Below are 25,074 nucleotides of genomic sequence, written 5' to 3'. Positions count from 1 at the left end.
ACAAATATATTATTTCATATGGTTTGACAATAATGATAATATTAAAATAATAAATGTCTACCAATTACTCTTCAATGATGAGATGATAATAATAATAATAATAATAATAATAATAATAATAATAATAATAATAATATCCACTACACATTTTGTCCATGGATTCAATATGTTGAAATGTCCCCAGGACATTTTGTCCATGAACCAAATGTCTCTGAGACATTTTGTCTATGAATCAAATGTCCTGAAATGTCCATAAAAACATTTTGTCTACGGACAAATGTCCCGAAATGTCTTGAAATGTCTCTGGAATATTTTGTCTTTGAGTGTCCTCCAATGTCCTGAACCACTACCCCCTAAAATCGACTCTCAATCAGTCATTTAAATGAATCACTTACTTTTTTTTTTTTTGATGAGAAAAATGAATCACTTACTTGGAGTACACAAAATAATCATTATAAAATTTCAACTTAGGCTTTTGAGTTAGATTTTGGGTTTTGAATTAGAATAAAGAAACGAACACTACCAAAACCAATTCAACCAGCTATACTCTTCATTTTGATGACGTGGCATCAGCTAAAATTTTGAAATTTGTTGTATGTGGTCCCACGTGGATAATGACATGGCATTAGATATTATTTTATTCACTAAATAAGTGTGAGTGCTTTGATGACGTGGGTCGAGAGTGGAGAAGAGAGCTTATCAAGTAAGCCAATCGAATCTCCTATAAAATGCTCAACTCTTTCCCTTCACTCTTCACACACTCACTCAAAACAGAGTAAACCCTTTCCATAGAGAGAGAGAGAGAGAGAGAAAGAGACAAGTTTTAGAAAGAGAAAGAAAGCTCTAATTTAACATAATGGCGATTCCCTTTCCTCCTAATTCTGTTAATAAGTTCATATTAATGAGCTTGTTAGTTATGGGTTTAATCAGTTTAGTAAAATCAGCAAAGTTTGATGAGTTATTTGAACCAAGTTGGTCATTAGATCACGTAGTTAATGAAGGAGAACAACTTAAACTTAAGCTTGATCAATCTTCTGGTATTTTTAACAATCACCCATTACAACTTCCTCTCTCTAGATTTCTTTTTTTCTTGCTCTGTTTCTTAATGTTCTGTTTTTTTTTTTTGCAGGAGCTGGATTTGTTTCAAAGAAGAAATATATGTTTGGAAAAACAACAGTTCAGATCAAACTTGTTGAAGGAGATTCAGCTGGAACTGTTACTGCATTTTATGTAAAAATTTGATCTTGATTTTGGGTTTTGATTGAAATTTTGTTTAGATTTAGTGATTTAGTGATGTGGGTTCTGATGATTTTTTGTGAATATGAATTTGCAGATGTCATCAGAAGGACCAAAACACCATGAATTTGATTTTGAGTTCTTAGGGAATACAAGTGGTGAACCATATCTAGTTCAAACAAATGTATATGTGAATGGTATTGGAAATAGAGAAGAAAGACAATCTCTTTGGTTTGATCCTACCACAGATTTCCATTCTTACTCCATTCTTTGGAACCAACATCAAGTTGTGTAAGCTCTCTCTCTCTCTCTCTCTCTAGTTTCTCTCTTTCTCTCTCTAGAATATTAATGAACTTCCATCACATTCACATTGAGACCAATATCTCATTTGGCCCCTTATTTTTTCTGGACACACCAAACAGTCCTGTTTTAGAAGTTTCTTTACAGTTAGGGAGGGTAGTTTGGGGAATCTCATATTATGGCCTAAGTTGCAGCTCAAAAAGAGGACTATTTAGGCATCGTAGAAGAGATGGAGGGCTAAATAAGAAGAAACTTGTAATAAAGGGCCATTTAATTGTTAAAGTGCGCACTGTATCGGCGTAATATAGCTCGTCACTTTTATTTCTTTTCTATTTGACGCTTGACAGAATTGACGTCACATTTTTGAGCTTAATATGCTAAAATACGCAGAGGGAATTCCGTGCACGCCTCTGGTAGTCTGGTTAAGAGTGTCGGAGGCGTGTCACCCGTATCGTACCACATTCTGTATTGAAAGAGGAATAATTGTTTACTATTTTAACTTTTGTACTATTTACACCCAAATTATTTACTATTTACACCCAATTCTGATGTAGTTTTGTTTTATGGGTTTCAGTTTCACAGTGGATGAAACACCGATAAGGGTTTTCTCAAACAAGGAGAAAAGAGGAATTCCATTTCCAAAGGATCAACCAATGGGTGTATATAGTTCAATATGGAATGCAGATGATTGGGCAACCCAAGGCGGACGTGTCAAGACTGACTGGACTCACGCTCCCTTTGTTACGTCGTACAAGGGATTTGAAATCGACGGTTGTGAGTGCTCTATCACAACCACGGACGATGAGAACGTAAAAAAATGTGGTGGTGGTGGTGAGTCAGAGAAAGCAAGGTACTGGTGGGACGAGCCAATGCTATCGGAGCTAAATTTGCATCAGCATCATCAGTTATTGTGGGTTCGAGCTCACCATCAAATTTACGATTATTGTACCGATACTACTAGGTTTCCGGTCACTCCGGTTGAATGTGAACATCACCACTAATTAGTGACCAGTACTACTCCACTTGTTCTTAGGCTTTTCATTTTGGGTTCTCTACAGAGTTCATGGTGGGATGGATTTATGAATGTTGGGTTTATCACATTGTAAAAAATCAGAAAGGGAAGGTTACAACATGGACTCTATCTTTTGTTTGTTGCTTTAGATGTAAAAATGAAGTTGTTTATTATTAAGTTCACTTCCAAAGTCAATCAAATTCTCTTTTACTAGCAATTTAGTCTTGCTACCTTATTTTCTAAGCTCGAAGAGTACAACAAATATTGTAACATTACGTACAAAATAGAATACTAATAATTAGTGGACAACCTGTTGGTCGGTAGGCTCACACTTTTAGCTATTTTTTTTATCGGATTTCGGTCTTCGTCAACTAACAAAACTTATGATCTTATAGACTAGTATTTAGGTGGTTAAATCCAAGGGTCCTGGTAGGTCCTTGCCATTATAGAGCACACTCAAATGAGTGGTCCTTTCATCCTTATAACTTTAAACTAAAGGGCTAAAGGAAGAGTTCCATTCACAACTTTATTTGATCATACTTTTTCTTATTTTTCAGAATCTTATTATTTCTTCTTCCTATCTTGTTTTCAGGAATGATTGTAGGTTATTAAAATAAGACATACTAGATTCAGGGTGGGTCCTAACAACCCCACTACAAAAAAAAAGAATGAGAATCAGTGAATTTGAAATATTAGAAATATATTATCATGACGGTATAATTTGTGTCCAGCGGGCACATACAATTCTATAATATCCACTGTCAGAGATAAATTTAAGATTTATAATTGTAACTATTGAAAAGGAGTTTGGAAGATATAGTCTCAACTTTTGAAGACAAATTTGAAAGATGCGATTTTAACCTTTAAATATAAGTTTAAGAATTACAATCTTACCTATAAGCTATATTATATAAAAGATAGCTTCCTCTATTGTTATAGATTAAAGATGTTATAGGGCACAGATCTGTGTGTTTCTTGTTGACAGTGTTTTCTTTTTCTAGCGAGAGAGAGAATGATCATAAATTGTATGTTAGGTTTTTTTTTTTTTTTTTTTGTTGAAGTAATTGTATGTTAGGTTGAGTGAAGGTGTGGGTTAGGGGAATTGACAATTTTCTACATCATTGTCTGTTGTAATACTCAAACACTTAAATGGGATGATAAAATAGACCATTGGCAGAAATCTGAAAATTGATCAGAAGTCAGGATCACATTTCATCATTTCACCACCTAATAGGATTTACTATGATTTATTTAAGAGTCAGGTTGGCAGCTGAAAACATGGGAAGAAATAGCAATTTGTGATTCAAATTCATATTCACAAGTTTTTCCTTTTTGTGTACTAAGATGGATAGGCCTGCTGTCATAGACAATGTTTATTTCCTCTATATGTCATTTATAAAGTGGGACTCGAAATTTGAACAAAACTAACACAAACTATCAAAACAGGTTAAAAAGGTTCCTGTATTATCACAAACAACCTGCAAATCATTAACACACCTAGTCCACTGCTGAATCCCCCCACTATTGAATGAGAATTTTAATACAAAGTTCAGTGTTTTTAACATCGACTAATTCACGTCTACGTGTTGAAAGTTTATCCTCGCTTGATCACAACCACCATAATTGCCATGACTGCCAACGCCATGAACGAACCTCCCATGATTCGACCAGCATTGGTTGCAGTGGCATTTCCGTTGCCATCTAAGGAGATATTTGACGCTGCTCCTTGATCTTCTATCATGTCTTGAAAGAATAGAGATAGATTGTTGATCATCTTCATCACGCTAAACTTTAGGTTCTTTATAGATTTCACAAACATGTCTCCTAAGGTTTCACAATGTTGCAAACTGTTGTCGTGATCAAAGTTCTTTGGGGATTCTTTATTGTCATTAAACTCTTTATCTGCGGAAGATTTATGAACAACAAACAACTAGGAATGATTGCTTAAACTTGGACAATTAAGAATGTCATTAGAGGATGAAAAGTCTTACCAGTTTGGTGTAACTTGAGGAAATCCATAACCTTCGGATTTTGCATCACAGCGTCCCAAACGTTTTTATCCGAGGCAAGTGAAGCGACAACATTCTGCATATAAATCCAAGTAATATAGATGAAAAGCACATATAACAGCGATCGAGAATATTCTACACTAGGTGCACACACAATTCTTCATTCATTTGGCCGAATATCGAGACGTGATCATTGTTCTTCTTTTCGTTTCTGTTTTTTTTTTCTGCTCGATTGTTTCAATGATCAACTCTATTTCACCCGAGCTTTCCAGATATAGTCGGAGCAGTGTTAACATGTAATTCATATCAAATATTAAGAAATTAAGATAGACTACTAGAATTAACAACTCTTGATCTTCAGCAAGCAAGTTCACAAATTTTAACACGTTTAATCTGAGGGAAGTTATTCATCATTACCACATTAATTCATCAGTAAAATATTAAAATTAGTTGAAGAAATCATCCAACAGAGTAGTCGACCGAAAGAGGTGAAGTCAAACCTGAGCTTCGGGACTTTCTTTCAGCAATGAGAATGCTTGAAAAACGGGTTTTGACATGGGAGGAAAGGCAAGCGTTGTCTCACTAGTAACACAAGCTTTAGTTTCCGAAACTTCTAACCCTTGCTCTTTAGTAACAAATGAAGAGCTCCTGAAATGATTACCATTAGAAAAGAGATTCAACCATATGAATATATCTTCCTCTTTATGTAATAAAACAAAAGAAAACAAGGGTATAGTCAGTTTCATGAGAACTCAAAACCAGTTGGCAACGAGTGGTTGATCACGTGTACGGTTCCTAAGATATACAAATTTGTCCTAATCAACCGACTTCATTGAGAAAGAACACTCTTTAGGCCAAAACGTTGTTAGTGAGATCTCGAATCAACTTAACAGCCTCATGAAATGTCTTACTTTAGAGGATGATACCAAAGATCATTATTTAACTATCCCGACGGATGGGTAGCACCTAGAGTTACTATGATGATTCTATGCAATTTGTGCAACAAGTGTACATACAATATGCATGGGATTGGCCGTTTCGATGGGATCTTTCATCTGGGTCGGGGAAAAACTAACAAAACTTCTAGCATTCCCTTAAGCTTGTCGCCAATGAGTGTTTTATTTGAAAGAAAACAAGACTATGACTTTACCACATAGAATATGAATGATAAGTAATAATAGCATGTCACTTCAAGACATCATACCGGACTACACTCCCAAGTCCAAACCCAAAGTTTTTATCATCTAAAAAGTCGAAGGAAGATAAATTAAGGAACCTTTTATTGATGGGTTTGGTCGAAAAGTACGAAGTACTAGTTTCAAGATATATTTAACAATAATAAGAACTCATTTCTCCCCTTTCTTTTAGGGAGAGATTGGCGAAAGGTTGATACGCACATTTTATGAACTAGAAATCCTATAAAATATCAAACGATATTCAAATTGGGAGATGGACTATTGACATTCTTGGGTACTTACTTTTCTCAAACTTCTATGTTTTCTCTATATGCCACTTTGGGCTCAACCTAGACTTGCACATAATGACCCATACATAATAAGAATCCATAACTCAGATACATAATGACTCATAATTCAAATGATTTTGATTTAAAATTTCAATTAGAACTAGAATTCTATAAGTTATGATTCATCATTCATGTGGAAATATAATTCCTTCACTAATTTTTTTTTAACATAAGCTATTCTATATAAGTAGTATTTTCCAGGAAAACAAGTGAAATTCTCATAGTTTGGAGACAATCAGAATCAAATTTGTTATCTTTTACTACATTTATTTGAAGAAATTAAAAAGAAAGAAGGGGTTTTTTGTTTTGAGGAAAAATAAACATTACTTTTCTAGGGCATTTTTGAGATCAGAAGTGGCTTCTTTAGCTTCCTCAAGAGATGGAACTTCACCAAAGACAACCCTACCCAAACTCTGTTTCGATTTTGACAAAAGAATTTCATCTCTTGCATTATCATCATCAGTGAACTCCCAATCGTCCAATTCCCCCCAAGTTTGATTCTGAATCAAAGATGAAGATTTGAGATTACCATTTGGTGATGAAGAGGAGGTGATGTTGATGGGTTTTTCAGGATTAGGGAAACTTTTAGTAGTTGAGGAGGAGGAGGTGATGGTGGCGATTGATTGTTCTTGCGACGGAGCTCCACGAAATCCTCCTCTACCGGCGCCGATATATGCAAAATTAGCTACTTTTGATGCAGCTCCTCTCACTACTCCACCTCCTCCCATTTTGATTTCTCTCTCTAGAAATTTTCTTTGGAGGAAAGGAAACGATCGAGAGAAAGAAGAAGGAAGATTGATTGGAATGAGGGAAATTAACTTACTGGTGAAGTTTTGGCGGTTGACAATAACCACGCCACTTGTCTTATGACTCAGCCAATGAGGCTGATTCATTGGATTGGTTCAGCCATTATTTGATGGGCTTTACAATTATGGGCCTACGTTAATTCTAGGAATTTTATAGGCACCACATGATTGCCACCCGGCCCACCTCACCACCGTTAAAAGAGTCGTTATCTAAAAATTTAGTGAGAGCGTAGACATCAGATATAGACACATCCATATAGATATATAATAACGTATTCAATATCTCGTTAATGTACAAGGATGTAGTCGTGTACAGATAGTTCAATAATTTCAACCGTTGAAGATAAATTGGGAGGTATAACTCAATCATTCGAGATAAGTTTGGAAGATGTAATCTCAACCTTTAAAGACACTAGCATATTAGATATAGAAAAACATAAAATTATTAGAAGATTACATGCGTGGCCCCGGAACAATTTAAAAAAAATACTATCTCCTGCTAATTCACAAATCCACCGACCATTTTCCTTTGACAAACCGCCCACTTTGATCAATAAATAATACTCTTCATTTGCAGTGAGAACCTAGGTGAATGTGTTACCCTCGCCCTCGATCTCCCTCTTAGATGTTAGGTTGGGTAAGCGAATTTGGTCATGATCAACTAAGCTTATTATATATTGAAATAAAATGTAATAAATGCAGTATATAAAAGGCACTCCAAATATGGAAAAGCAACTCAACAATCTCAAATAAAGCAGGTAAAAGAGAAAAGTTCGAAGGGCACATAGTTAAGTTTTGGAAGTTCAAAGTAAAATAGTTGTCAGACTACATCTCCTTCAGAGTCACAATTATAATGTAAGATGTGCACTATTAAATTGTATTAAGTATATAATGAAAATTTTGTATTGAAAAATAGAGAAATTTGAAATGTGTAGCGATTTCGCGCTCTATGTTTCTCCCTTTATTGATTGGTCGAAATCTGACCATCCCAATCACATTTTGAAGCCAAATTTTTTAGCACCTTATGGGTGACAAACAAAATGCTGTGTGTATTTTGTCATCGGCGTGATTAGCTGTAAATCTCAAGGACTTGACACACACTGGTGTTTCTCAATAGAATAAGAAATTCTAAAGATATATACCCATGAGGCCATGACTTTCCTCCCCATCTGATTTCTGTCTCTATCTCCAACTTTTATGGATTTTTAGCTTTGGATTCTGACTCATTTCTTTCTTTCTCATAAGTCAAACCGACTCCCACAAACTCCCAAAACCACATAAATTTAAGTGAAATTTTAGATTCATGTTTCAGTCAATAACAAACTCTATTGTTTTATGGACACAATCACTACTACTTGTCTCTTTCTCACACATAACTTTTGTGGTGTCTATATTTATTCTAATTCAAATTCAAAACATTATTATTAAAAGTCGGAACTAATTAGAGCTAGATTTAATTCAAAGTATTATTCGTTCCTTTCGCAAAGTTAGATTATCTCAAGAGCTGATTTTATATGTATTTGAATCTAATACTCCGTAACATAAGTCCAAATAAAGAGAATATTGTGGTACTAATAAGATAATTTTTATTTTGTTTCATGTCAGATCTAACATCTTATTCGAAGTCTGCATTGACTCGAGTCGAACTCTAAAATGTATGTCTTTGTCTGCTTCGTGATGTTTGATTTGTCTGAATTGATTTTGGTCCATCACAACCATAAAATTTAGACACAAACGAGTCTAGCTAGTTAGGTTGAGTAAATAAAAACTAGGACCACCACGGAAGACAAATCAAATAAAAACTACAAACCCAATAGCATTCTCCCATACCACCTAAACTCTAGACAAGTAACAAATAAAATATCAAACTTCTTGGCTCTATAAATATATCCACCCAAACTCCAAACCGAACAACACTCATTCACATTCTTCCATCACTACCTGACTAGCTCAGAAAATTGTACTATTTTCAACTAAGATGGATAGGATTCATTTCCTCTGTTTTATCTTGATTCTATCATTAGAAGTTCTTAAATCTGAGGGTTTTGGTCATAAATCTGATCAACTTGAAGTAACAAATTCTGGGGAAGAAGTTAGGAGTACTGATTCTGGTTTGGGGAGAACACCTTCTCCTTCATCTCCTTCATCATTATTAATGGAAAATGGGGAAACAGAGGAAGAAATTGCAGAAGCTCCAGAGATCAGAAGGATGGGTAAGCATCAAAATCATCATTCATCATATAAATCAATTGCTGGTGGTGGAGTTATTATTGGAGGTCTTGCTACTGTTATTTTTGCTGCTGTTTTTTGTTATATTAGAGTTACAAGAAGAAAAAACAATATTTGTATTAAAAATTGAAGCTCTTTCTTTTCCATAATCTACTTTTTTGAAGTACAAAGACCCTTTTGTCGATAGTAACTAGGGTTTTATATGTTTAATTCAAAATTACGGGTGTGGTGGACTTGGTTCGTGATGTAAAGTTAAACTCATTCTTAACGAAGATATTCTCTTCCTTTCTGCCTTTAGTCACCCAGACAATGAAAAATTTCACTATTGAAAGTTTGAATAGATCATATTATAAATTTTACAGTTACAAGACAAAGACTTTTTAGTTTTCAATTCTTCCAAAAAGGGCTTATGATTTATTGTAATTTTATTGAATTTTTGATAGTTCTAACGGTACCACAAATTTCGGTAGTCTAATTACTGCCATAGTGTGGTTTGCCGCATTTTGAATAGTCTCTTATTCTTTTCAACTTTATGTAGAATTTCTACGTTTGCAAATCCAACAACTAGTTTCTTCCACTCGTCAAAAATCACTAGTATGGTATATATTTACTAATCTTGGAAATTTCTTATTGAGTGCCTACATAGATTGCCCATGTTGAAAATTGCAACATTATACAAACATAAAGTAGCTAGGGAATAGGGATAAGAAATAGCTAACCCGGAAAAAGAAGGCTATAGGCCTATACCATTTAAACTAGTTGAGCGAGATTCTAGCTAACAAGCCATCGGTTCTAGTTGTTGCTAGTTGCATTGCATAGCATCTGCTATGCACATCATGCGGAATGGGGAAATCTAACTTTAGGAAAAAGGATTAGGGCAACCGAAGAATGAAGGAGTGAAGGGGTTTTAGGGTAAGGAAGGAATGGGGAATAACAGAAATTTTGAAGTGAGGAAGAGGAGAAAGACAGTGATAATGGGATATTGCCCTGATATGGGTGTAGTTTCAATCTTGACGGTATATTTTTCAAATCTGTCGGCAAAAAGTAACCTTTAACGACGGTGAGAACGTCGGAATTAAAATAGGAGACTCACACACAAAGTTGAACCGTAGCTGAATATGGTAATAGCGACGCTTCTGTAAAATCCGTTGTAAATGAACTACAGATGGTTTTATGAAGTGCCCATTATTAAGATGGGACATTTGCTCAAAAAGAACCTCTCTATGTGTGTGTGTGTGTGTATCATATCTTCTTCATTGGTAGTAATAATATAGATAAAGAAGAAAAATACATGAGAACCACAATTCAAAATAACCACCGATTTATTAGAAAAAATTAGTTAAAAGCCCAAAAAATGGGGTGTTAACTAAAATAAGGCCCACCCTAGAATTATAATACTTAACAAACCCTTTTTTTCAAAAATAAACCCATATCAAGCCCAATTTCGGATCCCTAGGTCAGTTTTTCCATCTTTAGGAACTCCTTTCTTTTGTTAATCCCTATTATACCCTTTATATATATATTTCCCAGATTTTAGAATTTTCTTTCCATTATAAATTCATAGTTTTCCCTCCCTCTCCAAAACTTTCCTTCCTTTTTTCTCTCTCTCCTCTCTCTGCTCTCCCTCTCCTTAAGAGAAACAAAAGTTTCCTTTTCTTCATATAACTCCACCGGAAAGTTTCATTTTCTTCATATAACTCCACCGGATTTTTCGCCATATAACAGTCATCTTCTTCAACAAAATCGTCATCATCTTCAACAACCTTGTTTTCATCTTCATCTTCATCACAATTTGATTATTTTCTTCTTCCTTGGTCTTCAACTCATTTGGAATAACAGTCAAGGTATGTTCATCTTCATCTTTAATCTTTTATTGCAACTTAATAAATGATTACTTGTTGTTTCATCTTCCTCATTTCTTCAAACTAAAACATATTTTCTCCATTTCATCTTCACTTCTTGTTTTCTTTAAACTTTGTCTCTCTAGGTTCATCTTCATTGCATCTTCATTTCATATTAACAATCTCCCTCTCTCTATGTTCATCTTCATTTAATGATGTTTTTTCTTGATGTTTTAGAGAAAAAAAATTCAGATCTAAAGATTTTAAACACCATTAATGAAGTTTTTCTTGATGTTTCTAGAAATTTTGTCTCTGAGTATTACTTCCTCATTAATTAATTTCTTAACATGGTGAACAACTTTTAGAGAGTTTTTTGTTTAAGAATTCAAAAAGTACAAACTTAGATCTATTTTTCGGTTTCTCTCTTTAGAAATTACGTTTTAGTAGATATTGATGTTTAACAGACAAATTGACAAGTATTTTAAGCATTTTAGAATATGTTGTTAGCACGATGTTAATACAATGAGCAAACTGAAAAATGTTTGCTGTATTTTGGAGTCTTCTTTAGTTTGTAGAGAGTTTGTGTTCTTCAAAAAAAACATCTTAACCTTCTTTGTTCTTCATCTTCATTTCTTTTCCATTTATTTTTTCTTTAAAGTCTGTCTCTCTGAAATTTTGTTTGGTTTTCACACTCATATTTTGTTACACAGCAAGTTATGTCCTAACAAAACCCCAATATGTTTTCTGTTTCATAAATTTTATGTGTTTCTGTTTTCATAAATTTCATGTGTTTCTGTTTTCATAAACTTCATTTTTTGTTGTTTTCATAAATTTCATGAAACATATTTCACTTCCAGAAACACAACTTTTTGTGTTCAAAGTATTTTCTGTTTTCGGAAGCATATGTTCTATGTTTTCACGAATTTTGTGATTTCATGTTTTCTGTTTTCCTAAATTTCATGCAACATATTTTCACTTCCACAAACACAAACTTTTTTTGTTCAGATAATTCCCTGATTTTGGAAGCATATATTTTTTTGTTTTCACCTTTTGTGATTTCATGTTTTCTGTTTTAATAAATTTCATGAAACATATTTTCACTTCCACAAACACAAACTTTTTTGTTCAGAGTATTTTTTGTTCTCCATCAACATAAAGTTTTGTGTTCTTATAATATATATTAATTTGAAGACATTTTTTCACAGCATTTGCATATGGAGGTTGACCTACACCCAGATCAGGCTCCATTAAGGGACCAACCACTAGTATCTGAATCTTGGAGCCCTGTGTTTACTCATATTGGTCAAATATTTGATGGAGGAGTGGAAGCCTTTCATTGAACCTTTTCTATTTTTTTCTTTGAACTTTCTCTTTGTGAAATTTCGTTTTGATAAAACTTTCTTGTTCATCTGTATGTTTTCATTGATGTTTCATGTTTTTCAGATTTCATGTTTTATTTTACTTCTTTGCAGGTTTGGAGAAAGAAATTGATGTGCTGAAAGCAAATTAGGTAATTTCGGAAACAATTTCTTTTTGGATGTCAACAAATTCAGATATGTTTATATTTGGATGAGCCAATTTCTTTTTGGATGTAAACATATTCAGATATGTTCTGAAATACCTAAAATGTGTTACTTGCATACTAAACTTTGTCTGCATTAGCCAACATCAGTCCAGTTTTGCATGAAACATATTTTAATATGTTCAGATAATAAGACATATATTTTGTGAAATATTTTACTTTGTTCAAATAATAAAATCGTTTATATGTTCTTCAAGGTTAAGGAGGAGCTGGAAGCAGAGAGTGAAGAAGAGACAAGATTGTTACAATGCAGTGAAAAGTTGGTTCTTCAAGTGAATATGGAAGACAAATTATCCTTTGTGATTGTTTCAGACATTGAGGGAAAAGTTGATGATTTTTAAGTGTTTTACTTCGTAAAAAAGCTTTTGTCTTCGGTTAGCATTTTGGGTGGTTTTGAAAACATTTAAAGTTATGTTAAAGACATTTTGGGTTATGTTTCGGATATTTACGGTTTTGTTGTAGTTATTTTGGGTTGTGTCCCAGACATTCATGAGTTTGTTAATGAATTTTGGGTGTTTTACTGAGTAAATGTTATGCATATTATTCTTTGTATTTGACAAATTCATTAAAGAACAAATAATATTTTGTCAATGCATTATATATGTTGTTGAGAACATAGTTATATATGTTGTCAACATTTTAACAAATGTTCCAAAAATTGGTTTTTTTTTTGCAATATTTTGTTTTGAATACAATCTATTTTTCTTTCTACCTAATATTAAGATGTTTTAAATTTTATTTCTGAATTCCTGAGCAAATCTTAGTTTGTCTCATCAAGTTTGTAAATTTTTGAACAAATCCGTTGACGAACAAATATTATTTTGACTAATGCATTATATATGTTGTTCAGAACATAATTACATATGTTCTCAACAATTTTAAATACAATCTATTTTGCTTTCTACTAAATGTTCTCAACAATTTTATTTCTGAACTCCTCAACATTTAGTTTTGTGTTAAGAAGATTTCCTACTATATTCATTGTTATTTTTACAACAGAAATAAGTATTCTCAACAAAATTATATATATGCTCAAAGCAAATATTAAGTTGTTCTTGCTTTTCCGAAATTGCAAGTAGCACAAGCCGATCATACGAGAGCATTTTTCATCTATTGTTTACATTTTCCAAACTTTGTTTTTTCAAAATATCGATACAGATGAACATATGTTAAATTGTTCACAAAAATATCCACAACATGACACCTTAATCCTCCAATCCACTAACATATGTTAGATTGTGATGTCCCTTTTTTCTTATTAACTTCAACGATGACTTTCTCTTTAATGTCGATCTTTTTTCTCCCTCGCACAGCAACAGATTTGTCCTTGCAGCTAACAAATAATCAATTGTCTACATTAAAAAAACATTAAACATATAGTAACATACAAGTTATGAACATTTAACTATATGCAAATAACTCATTTTGACTGCTGAAAACATATTTCTTCAACAACAAACATATTTACTAATGTTTCAAATAATAACGAGTTTTATCAACTAAGACTTCTCTTACCTCTTCCGTAGCATTCCAGTAGATATATAAACACATTAAAGTATAGAGACAACACATTTTGATATGTTTAGAACAAATGAAATTATGTTTTTTAGAAAAATATATGTTTTCAAAGTTAAAGTTTACTCATCAGATAATAATTTAGGGATATGTACACTTAATTTTTACGGGTAAAACAAAACATATTTTAGTATGTTTAGAGCACATGAGTATATGCTCAGAAAAATTATAACTATGTTTGTTTTAGTTACCTGATTTGCTCCTAAAAATATAAGCTACATTTAAACTGTATTGATGGGCCCTTTTTCTTGTTGTCTTCCGCAATTGCTTTATCTTTTCTGCCTCTAGCAGCAGCAGATGTCTCCTTGAATCAGACAAATAACCAAATATCAGTACAATTAGAAGCATCAAAAAAATAATAACAGCCAAGATATGAACATTTAACTATATGCAAACAATCAATTTGTATGTCAAAAACTCATATCTTTCAACAACAAACATATTTACAAATGTTTCAGACAATAAGAATGTTCTATAGACAAAGAGGTTCAATGCAACAGAGAACAAAATCTTTCAGACAATAAGAATGTCCTAGTAAAACACTCAAAATTCACCAACAAACCCCTGAATGTCTGGGACAGAACCCAAAATTCACCAACAAACCCCTGAATGTCTGAGACAGAATTCAAAATAACTACAACAAAACCATAAGTGTTTGAAACAGAACCCAAAATGTTTTAAGCTACTGCATAAAACCAGATGTTAAAAAAAATTAAGAAAGCAGTATGCACAAAACCATATATCTAAACAAATATGAAATTTGTTTACAAATATGTTGTGGTTTTGAAAAACAAACCCTCAAGTTATGAAAACAAAGTATACCCATCAATCTCACATACTAGTAACACCAAAACCAGATATGTTTACAACCGAAGAATTTTTATATGTAAATCTGAAGATAAAACCATCGAAAATGACACAAGGTTTCAACATACCAAATATTTCTGAAGAACAAAATCTATATTTTTTAAACACATCAAAACATGATGAAGATCTTAAGAAACATGATGAAGATCTTTACAAACATGATGAAGATCTTTAGAAACATTCTGAAGATCTTCAGACAAAAAAAAGCAAAACCCTAAAAATCAAAAAACATTAGTAGTCTAAAAATCAAAAACATCAAAAAAACATTAGTAGTTTAAGGCTGCTTAGTCCGAACAAAACATTAGTAGTCTAAAATCAAAAACATAAAAAAAAACCCTAAAATACGAAATTTTATGTGGATGTTCACTTACAGGAAACGAAACATTTGGTGGTTTTGAGTTCGAACAAAAATATTCTAGGATCAACATAAACAACTCTTTTATACCTTTCAAATAGTTGCTTCTCAATCGGCGTCGAATATAGAGGTGTTTCTCACCGGAAACGACACAACCCTAGTTCCCTTTTTCAAAATCGAACCCAAGAAAAAACCCTTTCAAACCGGAACCCTAACAACAAAACGGAGAAGATGAGAAGAATGATAAGATTTATGGAGTTGGAGCTCAAGAACGTTTTGTAGAGAGATTTTCGAAAAAAAGTTAGAGAGAGAGAAGGAGAAGTCGAAGTGAATCGTTTCACTCTGTTCGGCTAATAAAGAGGGATGGTTGAAAATAGAGATGATGGGACGTAATGAATTTTGGGCGGCAAAACTAGGGTTGGGGCTCTCTAGTCTTTAGTTTATATAAATGAGGGTAGTTACGTACTTTTACCCAGTGGGTTTATTTCTCATTATTATTTTACACTGGGCCTGATTCTCTTTAACTTCCCCATTTTGGGCCTTATAATTACCGGCCCGATTTATTATTGGATAAAGAATTACTATGAATTCCGTATTATTCAAGAAACATAAACCCAAAGCAAGACATTTAGGCGAGACCTAAAAATGGAAAAAACATAGTAGTAAAATAGATGAAAAGTGATCAATTAAATGAATCGTAAATTGGTTCAAGAGAAACAGCTTCTTCACCAATGGCTTCACCACTCATGAACTTTGTCATCCATTGTGCAGATTTCTTTGGGCTACGTTTGACATCAACACTGCTGTAATCTGTGTAGTTGAGTCCAAATCTCATTGTGTATGTATCACCATATTTGTAACCTCCCACTTCCATGCAATCCATTAGTGACCACACAAAGTAACCTTGCACATTCACCCCCTTGCTATAAATATATACATAAATAACAATATAATTAGTCCTTTAAGTAGAAAAATTGATTTTGAAATAATCTTTTATTCGACTTTAATATTTATGGGTAAATGAAACTTAAAGTGATAAGATCTTAACGTACGCGATCAGCGTTACATATGTTATCTTTTTGTCAAACGACTGTAAAATCAGGAAATGGAATCTCTTACATAAAAATGTATATATGTTATTACTGAACTAAAATACGTGAGAAGTTATCTTCTTGAATTATGCAGTATAAGATTTATGTGTGTGATGGTAGTTCTACATGGAAAGAGGATTTTGACGACCAACTAAATTTTTTTAGGACATTTGAGGACACTCATTGCTACTTAGCTTTGAGTTGCTTGTTTATCAAGCCTAGATTCTTGCTTGATGGGCCGGCCCAACGATTTGAGGTGCATCAACCACAAAAGAACAGATGTGTGGAGGTTTGAGTATAATATGTCTACAGAAATAGAATAGTTGCACTTCATGATAGTTATAAACTTATTCTATCAAATTCATTACATCTTTTAGAGTTCTAGTATATGATAAAAACATGGCTAACCTCAAAGCTTCTAAAACTGCGTTTAGATGTCGACGAATGAAGACGATGCGACGCCTATCATCTTCCACCACAGCCGGTGAAAGTTCATCATTTCTCTTTTGAGCAATCCCTGTTTCAAAATGTCACACAAACCGTTATTAATCTTATCAGGGTAGTTGATACTAGAGGGGATGAAGACTAGCCGATTAGGGTTACGAGTTGGAGACATCAGTTAAAAAACGTCAGTTTAATACAAGCACCTCCTTGATGACTCCCTTGGTTACCGTCCCTAATAAGGCAATTGATATTTGGGTCTTTTTAGCCACGTAAGCAAGGCGTCAGTAAGGGAGGTTTTGTGTCATTTTTGTTTCTCTTCTACCATCATAAATTGTCACACAATTTTCATAATTAAGCAAACAAATTAGCTAACCATTTTCAGTAATGATGATCTTAGGGCTTTCATAATTCTTATTCATGTAAATCAAGATATCTCTTAGTCCATCTGGTACAGAGTAAATGAATGAATCTCCCTCATCCTGCCACCAAGTAAAAGAATCAAGTAAGAATTTTCTCATATTCCATGATATTAATTAACCCTTCCAAATTACCGTTAAAATTTTGATTAACAAAAAAAAAGGGATTGTGATATATAATATTACCGGAATACCAATAGGCTTCCCATCCTTCATAGCTGCGATTTAAAAAAAAAATGAACGAAACGATTAAAGTAGAAAAAAAATAACTTATCTAACTATATTTATAATAATAATAATAATAATAATAATTATAATAATAATAATAATAATAATAGAAATAAGAAAATAAGTATTTTGATAATTACGTGTTGTTTCGAGATGCATATCGGCAGCAAAACTAGTTGGGGTGGAATTAGCAATTATCGGGAGACCAATTGCATAAGTTGAAGTGTAGTAATTGATACCAACAAAATCACATGACCCTTTAACCATTTTCCTTTGTTCAAGTGTGAATGTTGGAAGTCTATCACCAACCAAAGCCCTCATGATAAATGGGTAATTTCCATACACCAATGGCTCCATAAACCTAATTAACAAATTGATTAACATTTTAATTTATTAATTATTAGACTAAATTTCTTTAAAATAATACTCCACTTACCAACCAACTTCGAATGAGAAAGCTCTTGCTGCTGCTTCTTTATCGGCGATTTTTTCAGAGTGTGGTACATACCCCTCTGTATTTAATGTAATTCCGATTTGGCCTCCTTGAAGAACCTGACGATAATAATAATAATAATAAACTAAATCAAACTTATCTATTAATCAAATTAATAAGAGTAAAATAAATTATACTCACCTGATAATTGTTTTTGTAGTTTGAAGTGGCAGAACCGTGACTCAAAATGATATTGTGAGCAACAATGTAGGGATTAGTTGCAGGATCGTCAGCTACGGTGAGTCCTAATACGTACCCGCTTTGTGAGTAAATTGATGGCTCATTAAATGTTGCCCAATTCTTAACTCTATCTCCAAAGGTATTGAAACAAATATCGGTGTAGTTATGGTAATCGTTCCTAATAGTTTACACAAAATATTAATCAATAAATATATATTATTATTATTATATATAAAAAAGGGGATCAACCAGTTTCATAAGAATATACAAATTAAACGATGAAATAGTTTTAGAAAATTATCTTACACAACATTCTCACTTAAGAAGCCATTGTACTCAGTTTGTAGAGCTGATGGTAAGTCGAAGTGAAATAATGTCACAAAGGGCTCAATCCCTACAACAAGAATACATTAAGCCGCTTAAGCAATTTAATGTCGAAATTTTATCAATCAGTTACAAAATATAGTGGTGGGTACACTTAATTACCGTTAGCTATCAGTTCATTGATTAGATTGTTGTAGAAATCGATACCATCTTGGTTTACTTCCCCCTTGCCGTCTGCACATTAATATTAGTCAAGTACAAAATCGGATATATACGAAAGTAAAAGGTATAAGTGGGAAGGTGGAGAGAGCATATATATATACTTGGCAATATCCTGCTCCAGGAGATGGAGAATCTGTAGACATTGACACCCATGGCCTTCAACAATGCTATATCTTCCTATAAGTCATATACATTAGCAAAAGATTACATATTTAACATTCGTTTCTTACAAAAATGAAAACAATAATTTAAGTATCGTTTTTTTATTCATTTTTATGCATAATTATTACCGACTTCAAACTTTTGTTAGACACATAATATCTCACCATATATTTTACGTATGATAAAGTCTCGATATTATCAGATTCCGGTAAAAATGTAAATTCTACAAAAACAATTGCCAGAGTTGAAGGTTAGTAATGAGAAAATTTAAGGCATGAAATATATTTTTCGAAAGTAAATAAATTAATTTGGTAAATTAGGTTTATCTACGTACGTTGTCCAGTGGTGATGTAACTGTCCCATGTCGAAGGTCCCCTTCCTCCTATGCTGGCTGGTCCTTCCGTCTGCATTCATTATAATCAACAATATCATCAATTAACAAGATGAAAAATATCATACTTGAATCCACTACAAAAATAGAGGTTATTACCGACGGCATAAAACCGTCGGTAACTAATGAAAACGTCGGCAAAGGTGTCCACCGACGGCTAAAAAACGTCGGCGTTAATCAGCGTCGGGAGCACTATTGCCGACGAAGGTACCGACGGAAATAATCCGTTCCGGAGTAACTATTGCCGACGGTGTTTTCAGGTTTGACAGGTCAGGCCAAAATCAGCCTGGTCACTATCAGTACCCTTACAATTTCTAGTTCAAAGGCGATAGATGGCCCGGAAAATCATGCGGACCAGAGGCAGATGTGATCGGCCTAGATTGGCCGGACATCTTTCTCTCCAAGAGCACCCACATCAGCCATTTCCATGGGTCCGCTTTTTCTTTTTTCGGGTCATTTAACTAGTGATGCTTAAAAGGCCGGGTCGGGCCGGCCCGACCCGGGCCTGTCCAGGCCAGGCTAGTAACCGGTCCGGGCCTAGCCAACCCGGGTTGAAAGTTTCCCGGGCCGGGCTCAACCGGGGTTGGCTATACAAGGGCCCAGCCCGGGACTGGGTATAGACCCAGGCCTGGCCGGGTCGGGCCAGCCCGGATTTTCTATAATATATATAGATTTTTTTTTTTTTGAAAAACCAAAATTTAAATTAAAAAAATACAAATCTATTGTTTATTTTGAATATAAAAAATTAAAACTTTAAAAAGGATTTTCTATAAATAATGACATGATTTAGAAATGACTTTTGGAAAGATTTTAGGAATAGTTATTAGTTAATAGGATATAATTTTCATAAATAAGTATAGAAAAGATTTTCAGAAAGAGTTTTTTGAATTGATTTATGAAATTACTTTTTGGAAATAATTAATAGAGGGTGACTTACATAAATAAATTAATAAGTTTAGGAAAGATTCTATGAAAAGAATTTTGGGAAATGATTTTAGAAATTATATTTTGAAACTAATTAGTAGAGGATGATTTATATAAATAGAAAATGATTTACATAAATAGGTTAACAAGTTTAAGAAAGATTTTTGAAAAGATTTCGTGAAAGTGATTTTAGAAATTACGTTTTGGAAATAATATAGAGGATGATTTAAATAGATAAATTAACAAGTTAGGAAAGATTTTTCGAAAATATTTTATGGAAATGAATCTTTTAGGAACGATTTTGTTGGATAGATCTTTTCCAAAAGGAATGTTTTCAAATTATCTAAATTTTTAAAATAAGGCATGAAAAAAAAAAAAAAAAAGTTTTGACGGGCCGGGCCGGGCCCGTCGGGCCCAAACCATAGGCCCTGCCCGGGCCCGGAATAGAACCCGGGTTGGCCAGGCCCGTTTTCCGTACGGGCCGGGCCGGTCCCGGGCCCAACCCCGGCCGGCCTGGCCTTTTTAACAACACTACATTTAACATTTCTTTTTCTTTAAGATCTCATCAACATAACTAACAAGTTAACTTCTAATTAAGATCTAAAGGATTAGAAGTACAAAATATATGCAAAAAAAAACCTGAATAGCAGAAGTACAAGCTCCAAATTTGAAATCAACAGGAAAATCGGACTTCTTAATAGCAGGAAGAGTAGCAGGTCCAAGTGGTGTAATTGGAATTGGAATTGCTCCTCCATTGTTAGAACTTAGAGGAGGGATAGCTGTTGTTGTTGCTGCCTCACATCTTATTAGGTTATTACTATGCTTAGAAATATTTATCTTTCTAAGACAAGTAATCTTAGGAGTATAAGTAGAAGAGATTCCTTTAGAAGTATTGAAACGAGAGAAACTCGATCGAGTTTGTGGAAGAGAAAGATTGAGGAGGGCCATGTTTGAAGCTAGCTAGAGATCAAAGAAAGTAAGAGGTGAATGAGAGATAGAAGGATGAGTAGTGTGAGAGTAGCTAATTGTCTTAGGGTTTATATAGAGAGATTGAATGAGAGATGATGAAGATGCATGGAAACTAAGACCCTATAGGATAGCTGATTGTTCACGTGGTTATAAATCTTCATGAAGATATGAATTGGTATGTTGGAAATTGAGCAATTTTTTTTAGTATTTTTTTATGCTTAGCATCCAAAAAATGTGGCCCAACCAGAAGTACCCCAAAGCTGATGTGGTCGATTCTGATTGACCAAACATATTTCACAAACGAGATGTTTGGTAAATCTGGACCGACCATATCGTTCTTTGAGTAGTGATAGGCCTACTTTTCGGGCTAAATATTTTAAGAGAGAGTGAAGGTGTTGGATCAATATGTACCGATTGACATTAGCCTTTCAGTTGTGTTTGACTTACTTTTTCGGACTAAATAAGTTTTGTCATTCAAGTTTCTTAAGATGTTATGGTCTTTAGATTCGATTCTTCTAAAATGTGTACTTTAGGGGCTGCAAATGTTAAATTATAAGTCTTTTAATTAGTAAGTTAAAATTTAACTAATCTCACTGATATAATCCTGGTTCCAATATTGTATCCTGCATGCCTTAAATACATGTTAGTAAAACCTTTTTGTTAATTCGTACTGTAAGTGGGTGTTTCTTGGGATTTAGGGCTTATGGGAGTGAGTGTTTCTTGGGGTTCGGTTTTATGGAAGTGAGATTTCTACCTCTATTATTGGGAGTTCTGAGAGAGAGAGAGAGAGAGAGAGAGAGAGAGAGAGAGAGAGAGACTACATAGCCATGCCATCATGCATGCCTGAATCCTGATATGGTTATTCCCACGTGAACTTATGGGTTTCAAATTTGACGGTATGCCCGATCAATATCCCAGTTGAATCTCAGCCGGAGTATTTCTTTTGTTTTTGCAAGCTCGGCCGTAGTACTTGGTCGGTCCAGATTTAGTGAGAGAAAGTCAATTGTTTTATTTTGTTATGAAATGCTTACCTAAATATCGGTTCTTGTAACTTTGTAAACAAATAAAACTAACAAAATAAGTTATGGGGCTGATACAGGGACGCTCTCGGACACTCTCTCGGGCACTCCCTCATATAAAAAAAGGGTATTTTTGTCATTTTACAATATGAAAAATACTAAAATCCCCCATATAAGAAAAATGTTATTTTCGTCATTTCACAATATGGTATCTATATTGCCAAGAGGAATTTGTGCCGAAGAGTCCGTATAACTCGGTATAGGTGCTATATGAAAGCATTGCCAAAATGGCCAATCGAAAGGGTTGTCATTAAGATATTGTAGAATTATTGCTCAGAAAAGCGGATAAAATGACAGTAAACCTATTTTGACAGACACTCCCAGAAGTGGTTCCGAAAGCAGAGCATATGAGATCGTTAACAAAATGAAACATCAAAGTGAAAATTAGTCGTTCTCACTTTTCACAATCCTCGATCCATGCCCGATCATCCTCAATAATTTAAAGAGTTAATTCCTATATGGCCCCCTACTTTGTGACCAGCTTCTTTTATGGCCCCCTTTTTTTCGTAAATTCAAATATGACCCCCTATTTTCAGATAAATGTCATTACTACCCTTCTTAATTCTAAATTTAAAACAATAAAAAAAATTATTTCCACCTCACCCTCTCTCTCTCTCCACCTCATCTCTCCTTACACCTCACCCCTCTCTCTCTCTCTCCAACTCACCTCTCTCTCTCTCTCCAACTCACCCCTTTCTTCTCCGGCAAGGTAATTTTCCGGCCGGACACCTTCAAACTAAAAAAAAAAAAAAAATTCTCTCTCCTCTCTCTCTCTAAATTTTTTTTTTTAAATCTCTCCACTCTCTCTCTCTCTAAAACTCCGGCGAAGGGGGTTTCCCTTCGCCGGAGGATCTGTTCACGAACAGAGATCTGTTCGTGAACAACAGCTCTGTTCGTGAACAGATCCTCCGGCGAAGGGAAACCCCCTTCGCCGGAGTTTTAGAGAGAGAGAAAGTGGAGAGATTAAAAAAAAAAAATTTAGAGAGAGAGAGAAGAGAGAAATTTTTTTTTTTTTAGTTTGAAGGTGGCCGGTCGGAAAACCTTGCCGGAGAAGAAAGGGGTGAGTTGGAGAGAGAGAGAGAGGGGTGAGGTGTAGGGAGACATGAGGTGGAGAGAGAGGGGTGAGGTGGAAATAATTTTTTTTATTGTTTTAAATTTAGAATTAAGAAGGGTAGTAATGACATTTACCTGAAAATAGGGGGTCATATTTGAATTTACGAAAAAAAGGGGGCCATAAAGGAAGCTGGTCACAAAGTAGGGGGCCATATAAGAATTAACTCTAATTTAAAACCGTGTTTGAAGTTTTCAAGAAGAAGATTCAAATGCTGATTTTGTAATGCAATTGCAAAATAAAATACAATTTTGTATGTCCTTTTTTTTCTTTTATTTTGGTAATTGGGATTCAAGTTTTCATTAAATTTTTCTTTTATTGTTCATTATTGAAGTATCTGTCTGGTTGATTTTGTAGTTATCTTATAAAGAAGAAAATATTGTTCTTCTCACTTGATCAAGATGCTATTTTCCTCTTTCAACCATTAAAAAAAAAGAAGTATGCTATTTTCCTCCCATGCTCTAATTATGCAGATTGGGTATCTTTTAATTTTAAATACTGGCAAGTATTGGTAAGAGCAACAAAATCTTGATTTGGTCTTATTAATATATGTCCAATAAGACCCACATGGACATCCTATCAAAATATATGTATTATTTTATACAAACTTAAGTTTTTTCATACTAGGATTGATCGATTTCAATTTCTTTCTTGCAACTTGCAAGGGAGGTGGGTATTTTCTTTTTGATACTAGGATTGGGTAATTAATTGTTTGTTTTATATCACTTCCAAGTTTCAAGTCCATGTAGGTTTCTTTTTCATTACTTATGAAGACACAAGGGTATAGTCGGTGTCTAGTGAACACCAACAATTTCTATTATCTCAACGTTTGGAATTTGTTGTGGAGGTGTAATCTCGGTCTTTGAAAATAAATTTGAGAGGTATAATTTCAGCTTTTGGAGATAAGTTTCGGATATGTAATCTCAGTAATTAGAGATAAATTTGCGAGGTGTAATCTTAGTCAGTGAAGATGATGATATATTCTAAAAAAGATACCCTCCTTTATTATATAGATAGTATTGGTTTATATATCAGTTCTAATTGTTATGTAAAAAGAATAATTACATGTTTTACCCTCACTTCTATTTACTCAGTGTTCTAATTTAGTCTCATAATTTTAATTTCGTTAGTCAAACTTAACAGTTAAAATTTCATTTTATCTTTCTACACTTTAATCTAGATCGTTCTTCTCTTGTCCGCTCTCTTTCTACATGGTCGGAATCAGTTATGGTTGGCGACTTCCATTATTTTTTGTTTTTTTTTGTAAGTCACATATGAAATCTACCTTAAATCCTAAACCTACTCGAGTTAGATTTTAAACTATTTATATTTATTTAACTCGGGATGGAGGACTCATCAAACTTGTTGATTTATATTGGTTTTAAGCCATTAGACAATTCAAATATGGAAGAGTGGGACAACACAAATTCAAACTTTGAGAAAAAAGGGTAAAGGGTAGGCTTACATACTTGGTCACTAGGATAATTAGAATGTTTATTTAATTCATGTATTTGATCACGTTGTATGTATGTCATATCGAATGTAATGATATTAGTGTCCAATGAAAAACAAAGTTGCACCTAACATAAACATCAACACCAGTTCAACAACAAAAAAAATAATAATAAACATCAACACTTTTGTTAAAAAACACTAACAAAGTGAAACCGTTTTCTCTTCTAGTTGGAATTCAGCACCCACAA

At 33.7% G+C, this 25,074-nt stretch overlaps 3 protein-coding genes across 3 annotated transcripts; 1 reads left to right on the top strand and 2 right to left on the bottom strand.

Annotated features, from left to right (window-relative positions):
• The first annotated feature begins 665 nt into the window (after nucleotides 1–665).
• Nucleotides 666–2,765, top strand: LOC147560316 (xyloglucan endotransglucosylase protein 6-like). The gene is made up of 4 exons (XM_086662501.1): nucleotides 666–1,037; nucleotides 1,130–1,230; nucleotides 1,334–1,527; nucleotides 2,111–2,765. The coding sequence occupies exons 1-4, from the start codon at nucleotides 857–859 to the stop codon at nucleotides 2,535–2,537; spliced, it is 903 nt and encodes a 300-aa protein (XP_086518627.1). The 5' UTR covers nucleotides 666–856; the 3' UTR covers nucleotides 2,538–2,765.
• Nucleotides 2,766–3,993: 1,228 nt separating this feature from the next.
• Nucleotides 3,994–6,962, bottom strand: LOC147560315 (uncharacterized). Its single transcript, XM_086662497.1, has 4 exons — nucleotides 6,410–6,962; nucleotides 5,058–5,205; nucleotides 4,540–4,633; nucleotides 3,994–4,450 (listed from the first exon to the last, which is right to left on the bottom strand). Exons 1-4 carry the CDS (start codon nucleotides 6,808–6,810, stop codon nucleotides 4,143–4,145), a joined length of 951 nt encoding a protein of 316 aa, XP_086518623.1. The 5' UTR covers nucleotides 6,811–6,962; the 3' UTR covers nucleotides 3,994–4,142.
• An 8,934-nt stretch (nucleotides 6,963–15,896) lies between these two features.
• Nucleotides 15,897–21,303, bottom strand: LOC147560314 (beta-glucosidase 12-like). The gene is made up of 13 exons (XM_086657989.1): nucleotides 20,852–21,303; nucleotides 19,232–19,301; nucleotides 19,062–19,120; nucleotides 18,837–18,912; nucleotides 18,676–18,747; nucleotides 18,496–18,583; nucleotides 18,151–18,367; nucleotides 17,953–18,068; nucleotides 17,657–17,877; nucleotides 17,475–17,506; nucleotides 17,246–17,351; nucleotides 16,837–16,945; nucleotides 15,897–16,260 (listed from the first exon to the last, which is right to left on the bottom strand). Exons 1-13 carry the CDS (start codon nucleotides 21,158–21,160, stop codon nucleotides 16,020–16,022), a joined length of 1,716 nt encoding a protein of 571 aa, XP_086514115.1. The 5' UTR covers nucleotides 21,161–21,303; the 3' UTR covers nucleotides 15,897–16,019.
• Nucleotides 21,304–25,074: the final 3,771 nt, after the last annotated feature.

The sequence above is a fragment of the Eschscholzia californica genome, unplaced genomic scaffold (assembly GCF_041429995.1).
Source record: "Eschscholzia californica isolate CP2 unplaced genomic scaffold, dmEscCali1.0.p SCAF_2, whole genome shotgun sequence".
NCBI classification, from domain to species: Eukaryota; Viridiplantae; Streptophyta; class Magnoliopsida; order Ranunculales; family Papaveraceae; genus Eschscholzia; species Eschscholzia californica.
The sequence above is the reverse complement of the archived record's forward strand: the minus strand, read 5'-3'. Positions and strand labels throughout refer to the sequence as shown.

Excerpts from the sequence above, each read along its gene's own strand:
- LOC147560316 (XM_086662501.1), top strand. The coding sequence starts at position 857 with ATGGCGATTCCCTTTCCTCCTAATTCTGTTAATAAGTTCATATTAATG. Across the intron at positions 1,231-1,333 it reads GAACTGTTACTGCATTTTAT|ATGTCATCAGAAGGACCAAA; the intron begins GTAAAAATTTGA and ends ATGAATTTGCAG. Across the intron at positions 1,528-2,110 it reads TGGAACCAACATCAAGTTGT|TTTCACAGTGGATGAAACAC; the intron begins GTAAGCTCTCTC and ends TATGGGTTTCAG.
- LOC147560315 (XM_086662497.1), bottom strand. The coding sequence starts at position 6,810 with ATGGGAGGAGGTGGAGTAGTGAGAGGAGCTGCATCAAAAGTAGCTAAT. Across the intron at positions 4,634-5,057 it reads AAGAAAGTCCCGAAGCTCAG|AATGTTGTCGCTTCACTTGC; the intron begins GTTTGACTTCAC and ends ATTTATATGCAG. Across the intron at positions 4,451-4,539 it reads CCTCAAGTTACACCAAACTG|ATAAAGAGTTTAATGACAAT; the intron begins GTAAGACTTTTC and ends AATCTTCCGCAG.
- LOC147560314 (XM_086657989.1), bottom strand. The coding sequence starts at position 21,160 with ATGGCCCTCCTCAATCTTTCTCTTCCACAAACTCGATCGAGTTTCTCT. Across the intron at positions 18,748-18,836 it reads CTGGAGCAGGATATTGCCAA|ACGGCAAGGGGGAAGTAAAC; the intron begins GTATATATATAT and ends ATTAATGTGCAG. Across the intron at positions 16,261-16,836 it reads GCAGTTTTAGAAGCTTTGAG|CAAGGGGGTGAATGTGCAAG; the intron begins GTTAGCCATGTT and ends ATATATTTATAG.